The sequence below is a fragment of the Perna viridis genome, chromosome 9 (genome assembly GCF_037379345.1).
Source record: "Perna viridis isolate PV_CMFRI_1.1 ecotype Kerala chromosome 9, ASM3737934v1, whole genome shotgun sequence".
NCBI lineage: Eukaryota > Metazoa > Mollusca > Bivalvia > Mytilida > Mytilidae > Perna > Perna viridis.
This window is the reverse complement of record NC_142453.1, coordinates 15,044,184-15,059,622: the sequence shown is the minus strand read 5'-3', so window position 1 is coordinate 15,059,622 and position 15,439 is coordinate 15,044,184. Positions and strand designations below refer to the sequence as shown.

At 33.3% G+C, this 15,439-nt stretch overlaps 2 protein-coding genes across 2 annotated transcripts; both read left to right on the top strand.

Annotated features, from left to right (window-relative positions):
- Positions 1–4,726: 4,726 nt before the first annotated feature.
- Positions 4,727–5,848, top strand: LOC148606919 (uncharacterized). The gene has a single exon (XM_088545951.1). The coding sequence runs from the start codon at positions 5,174–5,176 to the stop codon at positions 5,741–5,743; it is 570 nt and encodes a 189-aa protein (XP_088402077.1). The 5' UTR covers positions 4,727–5,173; the 3' UTR covers positions 5,744–5,848.
- Positions 5,849–8,014: 2,166 nt separating this feature from the next.
- On the top strand, positions 8,015–8,842 carry LOC148606918 (uncharacterized protein F54H12.2-like). The gene has a single exon (XM_088546259.1). The coding sequence runs from the start codon at positions 8,015–8,017 to the stop codon at positions 8,840–8,842; it is 828 nt and encodes a 275-aa protein (XP_088402385.1).
- Positions 8,843–15,439: the final 6,597 nt, after the last annotated feature.

Below are 15,439 nucleotides of genomic sequence, written 5' to 3'. Positions count from 1 at the left end.
GGATGACGGTAACGGGGTTTTGAAAGGTGGATGTTTAAAACGAAATACTAAATAAATAAATAAATAAATAAATAAATAAATGTGCTTATGTCGTATTATTTTAAGTCAATTTTTTGCTCTAAATTTTATGATTTTGGTAGAAAAATGCCAATTCAGAAAATCTGTGGTTGGACGACATAATGTTAGTGAATTAGTTTACTCTACAAACACATTTGCGTAAAATCGCTAACCTCATGATGAAAAAAATACACTACAATTATAAAATTATGCATCCATTTATATGGTAAATAATGCGATTTAAGGCAATGTTTGGCCTATATACATGTTCATATATCATGAATTTCCTACCACAGTATTTCGACTTTTTAGTGGTAAGAAAGTGAAGAAGTAAAGAAAAATCAAAAGTACCGAATATATATATTTACGAATTTTCTTTTTTTCCCCACTTTTTCACCACTCAAACATAAGTACTGAGATTCTTCTCACTGCATGTACACATTCCAAACTTTTTGACATAAATCAATACACAGTAGTTGCAATGTATATTTATATAATCTCTATATATAGATAATAATTCTATAAGTCTAGAATGAAAATAAAACGTTATCAAAAGTCTTAAAGTGAAGTTTTAACCTCTAAATGATTTCTGAAAAAGGTAAAATTCGGACTGGAAAGTGAGAAATAGTCAATTTTTAGTTTGGTTGCAGTTACACATTTCGGGCTTTTTGAGAACATAAAACCGACTGAATTTGAAAATATCTTAAATATTTTCAATTAGTTTTAACTTCAATATATTTAATACATCTTTTAGAACCTTAAGACCAAGAGTCAGTAAAAAATTCCAAATAATGATAGAAACATCGGCGATATAGTGATTTGGTACGGGGAATTAGGTACGAATACAGGTATTGATTACACATTTCGGGCTGTCCCAGTTGAACATGTATTAAATTATGGTAATTCTTGATCTAAGTACGAGTACATTTAGGAATCATGGATGCAATACCAGTAACAGATCGTGTAAGGAGTCTTACTTTTTTATTCGAAAATTTGGTTAATATTATGTTCCGAGTTCGAGCAAAAACGAACAACACCTTCTTGTTGCGCCCCTGGGAATTAATTGGGACTGGGATTTGAACTAAAAATAAAAAAAAAAGGACGAAAAAAACAGTCATGAATATTTAATTTTAAAAATTATCAAGGATAAGAAAATGCCTCTTAACTCACAATAATAGTCACTTTTCATTTAGTAGTTATACATTCAATTTTAATATAAATATAAAATGATGGTAATAAGAGCAAATCAAGCAAAGAAAACAGGTGAACTGGAAAGTTATTTTACAAGGTTAGTTTTATCAGCAAGTCTAAATCGGTAAGTTAGGCATTATATATTAGTATATGGTGTTGTTTGTAAAAAAAAATGAAAGCCAAAGCTCAAAAATAAAAAAAAAAAGAGTAATTAAGAAAATTTAATTAAGTATAGCTCTTTACATGTACATAATGTTTTACTATTAAGTGTGTGTCTCAGAAAAAACCATGTAAAATGGTCCTTAAGCAAGGTTAAGATATTGTTCCAATTCAGCATGTATCTTCAAGAGAATAGTATGGAGACATGATTTCAACATTTATTTGGATTTTGAAATGTTGCTATTTTTAGTAACACTCATTTCTATTTTTACATCCTGTATTTTGAGGTTCAGTGCTAAAATAAAGGGCAAAAATTCACATTTTTTTGTTTCCATTTTTAAGCCTATATTGATTCAAATGACAAGATTGTAAGTTTTCATTATTCGGCTTATCTTAATGAGGTTTATAACAAAAATATTTGTTTTTATAGAAAATTGGTAGAATGCCGTGTTTCTTAAAAAAATATGGTACTGTAAATTTGGCTGTTTTTGAATGGGTGCCTACAAACACCAAAATTTAAAGCTAATATTTGTATTCTTCAGACTTTCGATCGCGAATTTGAACCAAATGTATATTTTTGCACCATCTAAATTTGCCCATTTTGTAACAAAAGCATGGAACATTTTTGTATTGATTTTCTGGGTAATCAGTACATACTTTCAATTTCTACTCAATGCTGACAATAAAATGTTTCCTTTTTAAATACAATTAGGATTTTCTATGTACATATTTCTAATCAATAGTATAATTCGTTGAGAGAATGTCTCGTGAGTGGGTCGGTAGTAGTTTTTCTGTTGTGAGGAAAACAAGTAGGGCATCCATGGAAACGGCACCCTGAAACAAAAAGAAAATATGTATTTATTTGGGGGAAGGGGAGGTGGTGGTTGGATGGAGAGCAGAAATTATTTAAAGAGAAAAAAATCATATATTTTTTATCGCGCCGCCGCCGCCAATGCGCGCGCGCTGCACGCGTACCGGGGCCAACGGACGCTCAAAGGTGCTGGAAAAAAATAATCAGAAAAAACGGATTCTACGTGCGTATGTGCTTATTTATTTATTTTTATAACTTCAAGTAAGAGGATGCACCCTTTAAAAATATTTGATATCTGAATATCAAAAGGAATGTTTTGTTTTAACAGAAAATATATATATGTGTGTACGCACCTAGAAATTAGTATGCAATATTTTTGTTTCCTTGTTTCGTAAAACCATCCAAGCGATAATTTGTTCCTGGTACTTTATGTTCACCATTTCCAGTTAATGCATGCTGTATTCTAATGGGATTTCCTTGTCTCCAGGCTAGCTCATTTTCCCATTCCAACCATTGAATTGAAATTTTACTGAAGTTATTTTTGAAACGTATCCTTGGGATGGTACCATGGCAATTGGACTTTTTCGGAATAATGTTGTTATAAAAGTGTATTTATCGGAATCTAAAGTTTCAGTACTAACCCATTCCCCGTCTGGTATTTGAAATAGCTTTTCATCGTCCTCAAATGTTGTTTTACATTTCAAAACGTTCCCATTTCGGCGATCTATTAAGATGGTTTCGTACTCCTCTTCCAAAAATAATTCCCTATAGATAGACATGCACTAGCTATAGTTACATGGTCGAACGGATCTATGCCTGTTTTTTTTTGTTATCAGTTCACCATTGTCGTTTGTTTTTTTAACTGATGTAACCTCCATCATCAACTTACGAAATTTTAAACAAGATCGCCTCAGGATGTCAACATCGGAAACACAGTATGTATATAGCTCGGTCTGAAAATCAAATATTTCACCCCTTTTAGACTCATACCATTCTTGAAACTTATCGATCTCATATAAAGACATCTATTCCACCCCATAATGGCTTTCACTTGGATACAGTTCCCGATACGATTGATTTTCAAATTTGTTAAAGTAATGGGGAAAATAACCTTTTGTTAACTCCTGCAAGCCAAAACATTCCGGAATCTGTGACAGCCTCATCCCGATGAAATTCAGGGAATCTAGAAAAATAAGGTCCAGCCCCTTTGCAATGTGCTTATAGTTAATTTTAGATCCATCAAAAATGATCCTTTCTGGTTTAACGGCATGATCGTCTATCAGGCTGTTGAGAATAGGATAATTATCAAATCCTTTGGCATTATGAGCTATCAAAACTGTGTTCTTATAGTAGGGAGTCATGATATGGGAACAAAATTGAGAAGGAACATTTTCACCCTTAAAAACTCTTTGACGAAATCCACAACTATCCTTACATGGTATCATTTTTGAACTCTTGTTAAAGGTTCTACAATTTTCACATCGACTTCCGCAAATACTACATTTCGAAGAAGCAGTTAATGTTTTCTCTTCGCATTTGTCACAGGTAGACTGTAAGACAGCGAAGTTAACGATATGCTCTTCTAACCCGCACCAAGATTGACTACAGTTGCGACATATTCTACATTTGTCGAATTTAGTTTTATCGGACGTCCCGTTACATGTTTGGTTGTTGCACGGATCGGTCGGAACGTATCCGTCCTGACAGGTAATAAGCTGATTCTGAGTGGTTTCAAAGTCAAAAAAGAAATACTTTCTTGGTTCTTTTTTTGAACTGTTAAACTGGCTTTTGCGTTGACAGCATAAGTGATCTCCGAACTGATATATATGACAATTTTTACATTTCCATTCGCCGCACCTGTGATGCTCAGGTTTTCTCTCGACTTTTTACAAGTTTCGCAGAGAAAAAATCTCTCAGATAAAATTTATAATGTAAGATCTGGAATTTGGCTACTAGTTTGAGGATGATTCCATGAACTATCGTCGGTTTTTATTCTGTGTAGTATCTTATGTTGACGTAAGTCGGATGCCAGTTCGAATTTGAGCGCAATATATACAGGTCTGCAGATTGGATATTTTTGAAGGACTTAGTTGTTAGTTAGTACATTGTGTTCTATGGCCCATGCGTCAACATTTCGCTATCGTTAAATGTATGCAAAATTTCAGAAAGAATAAAGTCCATTCTCTGTTGGACGATTGGATGATCTTTCATGCCATTTTCCCTCGCCCATTTTTGTAGCTCTGAAAGCGACGGAATCGTACTGATTATATCAGTTAAATTAGGGTGATCAACTCCTTCCTGTCTGTTTGACACTGCAAAAAAAAATTTTAATGAAACATCCATCACCCGTTTTCTTGATTTTTTTTAAACTCCCATGTATTTGATCAAGATTCATTACCCGACTGTTACTGTAAATTCCCCCACGAGCTTGGTTCATCAATGGTTTTAGGCTACGAAAAAGTAAATAAATAAGAGGGATTTTATTAACCAAATATATTCATTATAGACGCCGTCATGGGGTTTGAGCGATCTGTTAAAACATACCAATGTGGTTGTTATTCAGAATTATATATGCACGATTCATTTTTTATACGGATCCGTCGAGGGGTTGATTCTACAACGTATGTGGATTTCATGATCACGAGCAAGCGGCACAGAACGAGCATTTAAAAAAGACTGGTGTAAAGGTGAGCATATTGGAATCAGCCAAAGATGAGCTTGTGGAAAAAATGAAGCCTGTTCCCATCGTAACGTACTTGAAAGAGGAGAAAACATTGACCGAGGATGAAGCCGATACGCTATTCAATCAAAAATCAAAGATTGAATTAATCAACGATTTATTGCAGATGTTCAACAACGACAATAAAAAGACCCTCTTTAGGCTCCGAATTGCGCTTACGAAAACAAGACAGACGACCTTAATGAAATACTTGAAAAAAACCCGTAGAAAGTGATATGGCTATTTGTAGCGGAGACGAAGAACGCCGTATGATCCTGTTACAAGACAATTGCTATGTTGTAGCCAACGATTACAAAGGTACGGTCTATATAAACATACGGAATTATGATAACATTGGATCTCAAAAATATCCGACCAAGCAAGGCGTCAGTCTAAATATTTCTAGATGGCTAATGCTGAAACACCATCAAAAAGACATCGATACCGATTTCCGGAAGGGATTGGATGGTATGCTACTACAGGAGAAACGCATACATTTGGGAGGTGGTGACATAAAGAATTTTTGGAAACCCGAAGATGCCGACAAAGCTATCGCTACAAAACGAGGTGTGGCTTTGAATAAAACAAAATGGGATACTCTTCGTTCTGTATTTGGTATGATGTCAGATTTCGTACCAGAATTAATCGATGGGGCCATTTGTGAGATGACACATGACAACCAGGAATATAAAGAGTGTAACCCATTCGCTGAAAGTGACGAACAAAAAGTGGACGATGATAATAATGGTGACAGTTACTCGGTGCCTCAAAACCAAGGAGTTTTGGAACTTGCCCTGCGGATGTAGATTAACGTTATTCATATTCAGCACATTGAATAAAGTACTATTAAATCATCGTATTTTTTTTCTAGAGTAATTTATAGTAACTGAAAGAAAAAGATTAAATCATATACATGTACATGATAGGTAGGTTATTCATATACTCCCCCTCCCCCTCCAAAAAAACCACATACTATATAACATAAAGTTTTGAATAATTACTTTTAATAGGGGCAAATACACAATGACAGAAGGTACAATGACTAAAAAGGAAAAAGAGAATTATATTAGGAAAATATGGACAGATCCTGGTCATCCAGGATCATTTGCGGGCCCTGACAAACTTTACAACATTATACGCAATGAAGGAAAGTACGAAATAGGTAGAGGTACTGTTAAAAAAGTGTTGACCCGACTTGAAACATACAGCGTCCAAAAACCTGTTAAAAAAGTTTTAAAAGAAACAGAGTTATTGTTTCAGGAATAGATTCCCAATGGGACGGTGATCTCGATGGAAAATGTAATGAAATATAACGACGGAACAAAATTTATTTTGTACTCATTGATATATTTTCCCGATATGTAACTTTTAAACCGTTACTTAATAAGAAAAGTGAAACCGTAGCGGCGGCTTTAAAAGCCGTTTTTAGTGAAATCACAAAAGAAAACCAAAATCCATTAGATTTGATCAGGGTGGAGAGTTCATATCAAGCCTTTCGAAATTCCTTACAAAAATTGGAATACACGTTTTCTACACGTATATTCACAAATAAAAAGTAATTATGCTGAAAGAGTTATAAAAACGTTAAAGCATCGTATCTATTCATACTTTATGGAAAAACAAACATACAGATATATAGATGTACTTGACGATATTGTTAAAAGTTATAACAACACTCCACACGAGGAACGCCCGCTTCAGTGAATAAACATAACGAAGACGAGATATATCCAGTATCTGGTTAGAAACAAACAGAAAAAACAACATACAATTAAAAAAAAAGGAAAAAAGAAAAAGCCTTTCCACAAATTTTAAGTCGGGGATCGTGTAAGAGTTTCTCAAATAAAGCGAGTATTATAAAAGGGTTATCAGGAAAATTAGACATTAGAATATTTTACGAATACCAGAAGATTTAAAAGAGATAATCTGGATACTTATACTTTAGAAGATACTGTAGGAGATAAAATCAAGGGAACGTTTTACAGACATAATTACAAAACAATTGACAAATCTGACAAAACGGAATTGTACAGAATTGAAAAAATCCTTAGGAAGAAGAAAGTAAAAAGCCACGAACAGGTTTTGGTAAAATGGTTGAGTTGGCCTTCTAAATTTAATTCTTTATTGTTTAAAAATCATAATGCATTAAAAATGAGCGTTAGAGGTGTTGTTAGCTCCACAGATGGTACGGACTTTTTTTCGGACAATTCTCCATTTAATTTTAGAGTAAAGTTAAACAGAAATATACAATTAGATGGATATCGGATGGTAGCTCTTACAGAGTTTACTTTAAATAAGACGAATAGTTTCGACAAGAATCTGTATATTTTATCCGATATATGCCAAAATAGTTTTATTGGAAATACAGAAAAACCTTTATTAAGAAGAGTAATGCTGAATAGAAAGAAAAAACGGAAATATAATTTTTTATAATCCGTATTATATACCTGTAAGATCGGGAATAATGGAACATATCCACATATATATAACAGACGATGAAGGATCATTAGCGTCATTTCTACGACAACCTGTTACAGTTACACTCCATTTTAAGAAATTTTCTTTCATTCTTTGAAATGAACAGTAAAACATATGTAACAGATCCTAGTATGTGGGAACGATTTTATAGAAACATGGTGAATAAAAATTTTAATCCATACAAATACAGAAAACAATGGAGAAATAATCAAATAGGGCGTGGTTTACACGGAAGATATAGAGGATCTTACATAATCCCAGTAAATTCTAACGCTACTGAAATCGAGAAGGATCCGCTTCATACCACTATAGTATCACCAGTGGCTGCTGCAGAAGAAAGAGCATTATCAGAAATGAAAACAAACCTGGAAAAGCCACACGTTGTGATTAAGAATAAAAAAAAGACGTAGGAAGAAAGTGATGAAGAAAACCAAATCTGGCATTCACAAAAATATAACAACAGTGAAAAAAGGAATAAACGTCAGTAGACAAAGAAAGATCAAGCAATCAACATCGAAACAAACTATAAACAGACATCGAAAAAGAAGTATAAAAAACAAATATTCTGATAGTGTCTGGAATAACAAAAAGTAACTAAAATGTCGTTTTTGAGTGGAAATAATAAAGAAATCGGACAGCCCAATAAACTATCTATTTTTGCGTCTCCTCCGAATCAGGTTGCCGTTGAAAAAGTTACATATACAGAGGAACGACCGATATCAAGCTTGATCAACGACTCTACCCCCACTGAAATTGTGATTTCGGGATCTGGAAATGATTACATAGATTTGAGAAAAAGTAAATTATACGTTAAAATGCAAATTCTTAAGGCAGATGGAACAAAACTAGCAGCTAAAGAAAAAACTGGTATAATTAATTTACCATTACAGAGTATGTTTTCTCATATTGATATTTTCATGAACAATAAATTGATATCAGTTAATTCGAACAATTTCCCTTGGAAAGCGTATTTCAAAACAATACTTTCATCTGGAAGTGATGAACAAAGATCGCAACTTCATAGTCTACTTTTCATGAAGGACGATGACCCGATGGATTCCGTAAGTTTTAATTCTGGATTTGTTAACAGATACGAATTTACCAAAGAATCAAGGATTTTTGAGTTAGAGGGAAATATTTCGGAAGATTCTCTTCAATTAGACAAGTATCTTATAAGTGGTGTTGACATTTACATGAAACTGTTTAGATCGACTATTCCATTTTTACTGATGTCAGGAGAAAGCTCTCCCAACTATAAGATAAACATTTTGGATGTCTTTTATAGAACAGCTAGAGAAAAACTAGATCCCAGAGTCATAGTAAATCATAGAAATGAAATACAAAAATCGCCAGCCCAATACCTGATCACCAGAAGCCATGTAAAAAGTTGCAATTGGTTTGATTTCACAGAAGGCTGCAAACGGTGATTATACTGCTAATCCGTTTAATTTTCAACATTCCAATATGACGAATGTTACTATGAAAGTGAATGGAGTGGAGGTTTATGGGTCGCCACTGAGTTTAGATTTTGGAAATAACAGAAATTATACCTCTGCTTACGTGCGTTTGTTCGACATAAGCGATAAATGGATGAAAGATATGGGATTGAACATAAATCTAACTTTGGTAAAGGATACACGTTCATAGTTTTCTCCTTGGATCCCTGTGATTTTCAGGAAGATTACCTGAATTTAGTGCGGAATGGTAATGCACGTTTGGAAATAAGATTTGGAGTTGCTACTACAGAGACTGTAAATTACCTCTGTTATTATCAATCGCAAGCTATTTTGACCTGTGATGAGACTCGACATATCAAAATTATAGAACCATGAATGTAGAACATTTATCTTATTTACTTCAAAGATTTAAATGCTTAAAACAAACACTAATAAATATAACAGCCGTGAATACAGTTCCAGCTAAAATTGTTAAATCATTTCCACAAGTGTATATTATTAATACAGTTCCGATTCCGAACCCTGGAAAGCATTGGATATGTGTAATTTTTCATGACACGTTGAAAATTGATTATTTTGATAGTCTTGGTAATAGTCCCAGTTTCTACAGTAGAGATCTGGTAAAATTTATAGATGACAATAGTAGAGACGGAAACAATTTTATTCAGAAACAAATCCCATCTAATTCATCTGATATTTGTGGATTGTATGTTGTATTTTTCACACTAATGAGAATTTGCTTTAACATGTCCGTTGATGATATATAAGATATGTTTTTCACTGAAAATTTGTTAGAAAATGATGCTTTTGTTGAATCCTATTTTAGAAAAATGAAATAAAGAATATATACTGAAATGTGTTCCTTTTTTTTACAAGGAAAAAATAGTTTATACGAATTTATATCAAATAAAAAGAACAACCATATAATACAAAAGAAACAGTCAACTAAAAAAAAAAAAAGAAATTCGACATGTAAAAAAATTGATATTTACTTGGCGAGCAGAATATGTTAACATAAAATTACATACCATATTTTTACAGACGCCCGATTTCCCATTTTTGGTGACTTGACAATTTCAATCTTTAGACCCTATTTATATTAATAAGGGATATTAGTCATATGAAAAAATAGCTACTGGCGATGCAAAATAGCGTAAACATGGGTGTTACATTTTGCGATTTCAGCATTTTTTTGTCATTTTGTTTACGCTTCCGGGGCAGTACAACAGCTATAAAAATATGTTTTAATCATATTCAATGCCGTCCTGAGGTGATATGGATATTAAAAATGGGAGGTCATTCACACTTAAAAAATTACGTGATATGGTTGTTACGTCATCATTCATGTATTTTGTGTATAAGAAATGATGTCATACTATTGTGACGTATTGTGTAATGTGACGTCATCATTTTGTGACGTAATGTACTTTGTGACGTGATCATGGGAGTCAAGGAACCCCCCCTTAGTAGTGATCTGACTCTTTTAATGAGCTTCTAATGACGGACTTTCGGAGCTGCAATGTTACCTTTTTGTTTAGTAGATATAGATTACAGTGGCGGATCCAAGGGAGGGTGCATGGGAATAGCACCCCTCCTTTTATTGGAAAATTTCATGTGTGATTAATTTGATTCCAGGAATTTGACTTCTGTACATAAAATGCAAGCACTGTGTACATATACGTTAATTACTACATGTACATGTAGTAAATGTACATAAAAAATATAAAATGGTAAACACACATGTACATACATGTAGCAAACAAAGAAATATTTAAAATAGAAAATAAACAGAATTGTTAAATAATTATGATATAAACAATGTCTCTGTTTCAACCTAAGGATGAAAGGAGGTCATGTGGCATATTCATCACATTCAGTAGGTAATCTTGAACTATCAAAAAGGAGTATCCAGGGCCAATATGAACAATGAAACAAAGTTCATGAATCTCAAGTCTGGTACATGTATGTGTAGATGAAGTAGCTGTAAATGTATATGTCAGTATCTCTTAATAAAAAAAAACCTATGAAAAACATTAGCACTTATATATTTGCAAAATATAAGAGTTACTTGAATTGTAATCTTATACATATTTGCGAAACAATCATGCAGAAAAAAGTGAAAGAAATGCACATATATTATTGAAGGCAGACAGGTATAAAGCACTCAGCAAATAGTGATTCATCATTAAAAAAAGTGGTACTCATTAGGTATGGGTTCACAAGTAACCTTTTAGTTTTGGAGAGAAAAAAAAAGATGTATTTATACTCAAAATGCATGTGTGATTAAGACATCATATTCCCTGTATTCACCACATACCATTGACTTTCCAACTTAATTGGAATCTTAAATTGCTAAAATCTATGAGCTACAAAGTTGTTTTTTGTTTAATGATCTTTACACTACATAGTAATTTTTACAACAAGAGTTTTTATCCTTGTTTGAACTGAAAAATTCCTAGAGAAAGGTAATCATTTATTGTATATACCATAGCCTAATCTAGACAACAATGACAAGAACAAATTTTAGTTTTAATTTATTAAAACAAAATCTACATCAAAATGAGCACAAGCAATGAAGAATTTTTTGCTCACTTCTCCCTTGAGATTGGGCCTTTGTTCAACTTCCTCCAGTCTGCAGGATTCATTTCTACTTCATGCATCTTCAAACAGAAATTTCAAGGTGTGGGTCCATTCTTACTTTGAAAATTCATCGAATATTGATAGGCAGTGATTCTCAGTTGAGTTCATATTTTGTAAGAAATGCTGATTTAAGTATTAAAAAATTCAAGGACATCAACGTACGTGTACAGCCAGTAATACCAAGAGCAATAATACAAATGAAGATCCAAAATATATATTGATAAACGGACTGTATAAATATACACTGCGTTAAAACAAATGGTTATTCTTTAAAAGAACTAAGTTTTGATCGGTGCTTACAATTGGTTACATGAATATTTTTGATTACTGTGAGGTCTTCCTTGACTCAGTGCCTCAGCACTTTGATTTTATTTTGCATGGTTTTCTCAGAGACACGCACTTTAAATTATGTTATCACAGTAATTTCCTGAAATGCAAAGGTGGTGTTCAAACATATGCCCCACACACCGTTTGTTCACGTTTCTCCAATATTTAATAATTATACTAAAACAACATTCAATTAAGGTTAAGGCCCTCAAATGGGATGGATATTGAAACTGTACCTGTATTTTACCTTTTTCAATGTAAATTGTTGGATGAAATATTTAAAATGATATCATTGATAAAGGAAATAAAATATTTCTCTTTTTGTAATAGATTTTTTATAATATATTTTTTTCCTTTTTTGCAATAAATATTTTTTAACAAGTTAAAACGATACAGCTTGCATTGTTTATACCTCACGTGGCATATTCGGCTGAGCTCACTGCAATTGTCAGTTTAGGTTCATTTAATAATAATAATATAGCAAATGCAATGCATACAGTGAACTTTGTACCAAATTAGTTGGGCAGATTCAGACTTCAGTACATGAATAAGACAAGAAAAGGCGACAAAAGATATTAGAAAATGTATTGTTCCATTTTGTACAGCAACAGCAAATAATTTAACTTGGGGCTCCACACCCAAATGCACCGAATATAGCTAGAATAAAGGCCGAGGCAGTAATGGAACCGCACCAATACCTATATATATATTAATTGCTACTACACACATAGAAGAATAAGCCAAACTATGTTCGACACAGTACAATGACATCAACCTAGACAACAATACATAACAGCCGAACTGCCTTCATTCTATAAAATCCTATGTCAGATGAAGAAATAAAGAATCACATAGACTACTACCCGTACAAAAATTTAACTTGACGGCAAATGAACATAGACACTTGAAATTTGAAAGATTTCTTATAGCTGACGATGGAAACGCACTGAAAATACTAATACTTTCTATCTCACGGAACTTGTTTTCATTAATGGTGACGGAAACTTCTACACTTCACCAAACCAGTTTACTCAGTTAAACATACTGCAGTTGTACCTACTTGTATTCTCCCTCTTCCTTGAAAGAGCAAACAGACAAACGTCCCACTCTTCAAAGTACTTAAGATTGCTTGCCCAGCAACGAAGTGACTTTGCGCTAAGCATATTTCTGAAAGTGCTTTTTATTTTTATTAAAACTGTATTGGTTGTTGTCAAGGAAGGCTATTTATAGCCTGGTCTTGACTTAGAGATCGGCGGCAAGTGGGATATTGCTACATAGAACCGCCTAAATATTCCGCGGTCTGTTCTCTTTACCCTCCCCCTTTTCCACCTTGCAAAGTTTAGTATATCGCTCCACCGCCGATCATTCAATTATCCACACTCCCGTGTCAAGTAAAATATGTGATGTTTTATTTTTCGTAAGAGATGGAAGTATTATGACATTTAAGCTTTTGTAATATTTGTTGTATTGCAATATTTCTATGATTATGTGCTTATTTTAAACTATATGAATATTGTCTTAGCGAGCGGGACTATTTTTTTTCTAATTGACCTGACGCAGGTCACACTCGGTACCTCCAATAACCGAAAACATGTCTCTCTTCCGAAAACTACATGGAAAAACCAAAAACCGGGTATATCGTTTTTGTTGTATAATTTCTTCTTACATCATTTAAATATACAATTACAAAGGGTTTTTTTCTCGTGAAAAAGTTGTTTTCATGTATATTTCAACACTTTCTAACTCCCCAACGAGAGTCTCTAATAATCAATATAGCGTCGTTGAGTAGCTAGAAAGTGTTGGAATACTAATTAAAAAAAACTTATTTGCGACTGTGTTTAAATAACACAGTGAGCAATTATACCAACGAAAACGTGTTTTGTTGAGGTTTTCGGATTTTCAATCTGGTTTTCGGTTAACACTGAGGTTTTTGGTTATTCGAGCAATCCGGTCAAACATTCAAAAGAAGATGTCGGAAGTTTTTAATGACGGATGTTTGGACCTGCAATCACAGGCGCTTGTTTATGTCTATGTGGGGGAAATACTATCAAACAGGGGTCGACTATCAATGCCCAAGGAGTTAAATATACACTATTATTATGACTATAAAAATCGTTGATCTTACTCTGTTATTGAGAATGTCGGGAGCTTCCAATATCGGATTTTCGGAGCTGCAATGTACGCATTTTGTGATGTACAAAAAATGTAAGTATAATTTTAAATGTTTATGATTATAGTGAGGGTGCAAGGGGTTGACATCCCTCCTTTTTATGAGAAAATTTGTAATTTTCATGTGTAAAAATGACGAAAATGGCAAATAATGACTTAGCACCCCCTTTATTGAGGAACCCAAGCTGCCACCCCTCATTTTCAAAGTGTGTGGATTCGCCCCTGCCAGATGGGTCCTGAAGGTTTAAGAAAGTGTTCTAAGCAGTTTCAAAGCAGAGACATAAACAATGTCTGTTTCAAAGGTAAGAATGAAAGGCAATATAATTAAAATTAGATATTAATTGCTCCCCCTTTTATCTTTGTCACATGAAAACGCTCACCTGGTTAAATTTGGCCTTTTAAGGGCAATAACTCTAACAAGGAGTTGTCAGACAATTTTGGCCCCATTTGATTCATTGGACACATTTGTAAGCCTTATACTAAGGATCATTTCAGCAATTGAAAGCTATTGCCTAAACCTAACAGAGTTGGAGATGTATGCAAACATCTGCTGTTTGACTCCATTGTTCTATTTTTAGAAACGGCAGCCTTGTTTTTTTCAGGATCAAAAATCTGTCATTTCATTAAGGATACCCTATAAAACAAAATGTCAACTTTCATTGAATACTGTAGAGCAGTTTCTGAGGAGAAGATTTTTTAAAGTAATAACATCATAAACAGAAAAAAAACGTCCAAGAAGGGCAATAACTCCAAAATAAGTCAACAAATTTTCAACAAAATTTTACCACAGATAGATCTCTTCATGTTGAATAATTTTACCCCATGTCAGATTTTGGTTAAACTAACCGTTTTTAAGATATATGCAAAAATCTGCTGTCTGACCCCAATTTCAATTTTTCGTAACAGCTGCCATGCTTTATAACAGATCAAAAATCCAAACGGTCATTTTGTTAAGGATGCCTTTTAAAACAAAAGTACCAACTTTCATTGAATTCTGTAGAGCAGTTTCTGAGGAGAAGATTTTTTAAAGTAATAACATCATAAACAGAAAAAGAGTCCAAAAAGGGAAAAAATTCCAATATGGGTCAACAAATTTTTACCAAAATTTTATTACAGATAGATTTCTTCATGCTGAATAATTTTACCTCATATCAGATTTTGCTTAAACCTACGGTTTTGGAGATAAATGCAAAAATCTGCTGTCTGACCCCAATGTTATTTTTTTAGAAACAGCGGCCATGTTTATAACAGATAAAAAAAATCCAAACGGTCATTTTGTTAAAGATGCCCTTTAAAACAAAAATACCAACTTTCATTGAATGCTGAAAAGTAGTTTCTGAGGAGAAGATTTTTTAAAATAATAACTTTAAAAACAGCAGAAAACGTCCAAAAAGGGCAATAACTCCAACATGGGTCAACAGATTTTCACCA

What these genes read in the sequence shown, in the direction of transcription:
- LOC148606918 (XM_088546259.1), top strand. Translation starts at nt 8,015, where the DNA reads ATGTCGTTTTTGAGTGGAAATAATAAAGAAATCGGACAGCCCAATAAA.
- LOC148606919 (XM_088545951.1), top strand. Translation starts at nt 5,174, where the DNA reads ATGGCTATTTGTAGCGGAGACGAAGAACGCCGTATGATCCTGTTACAA.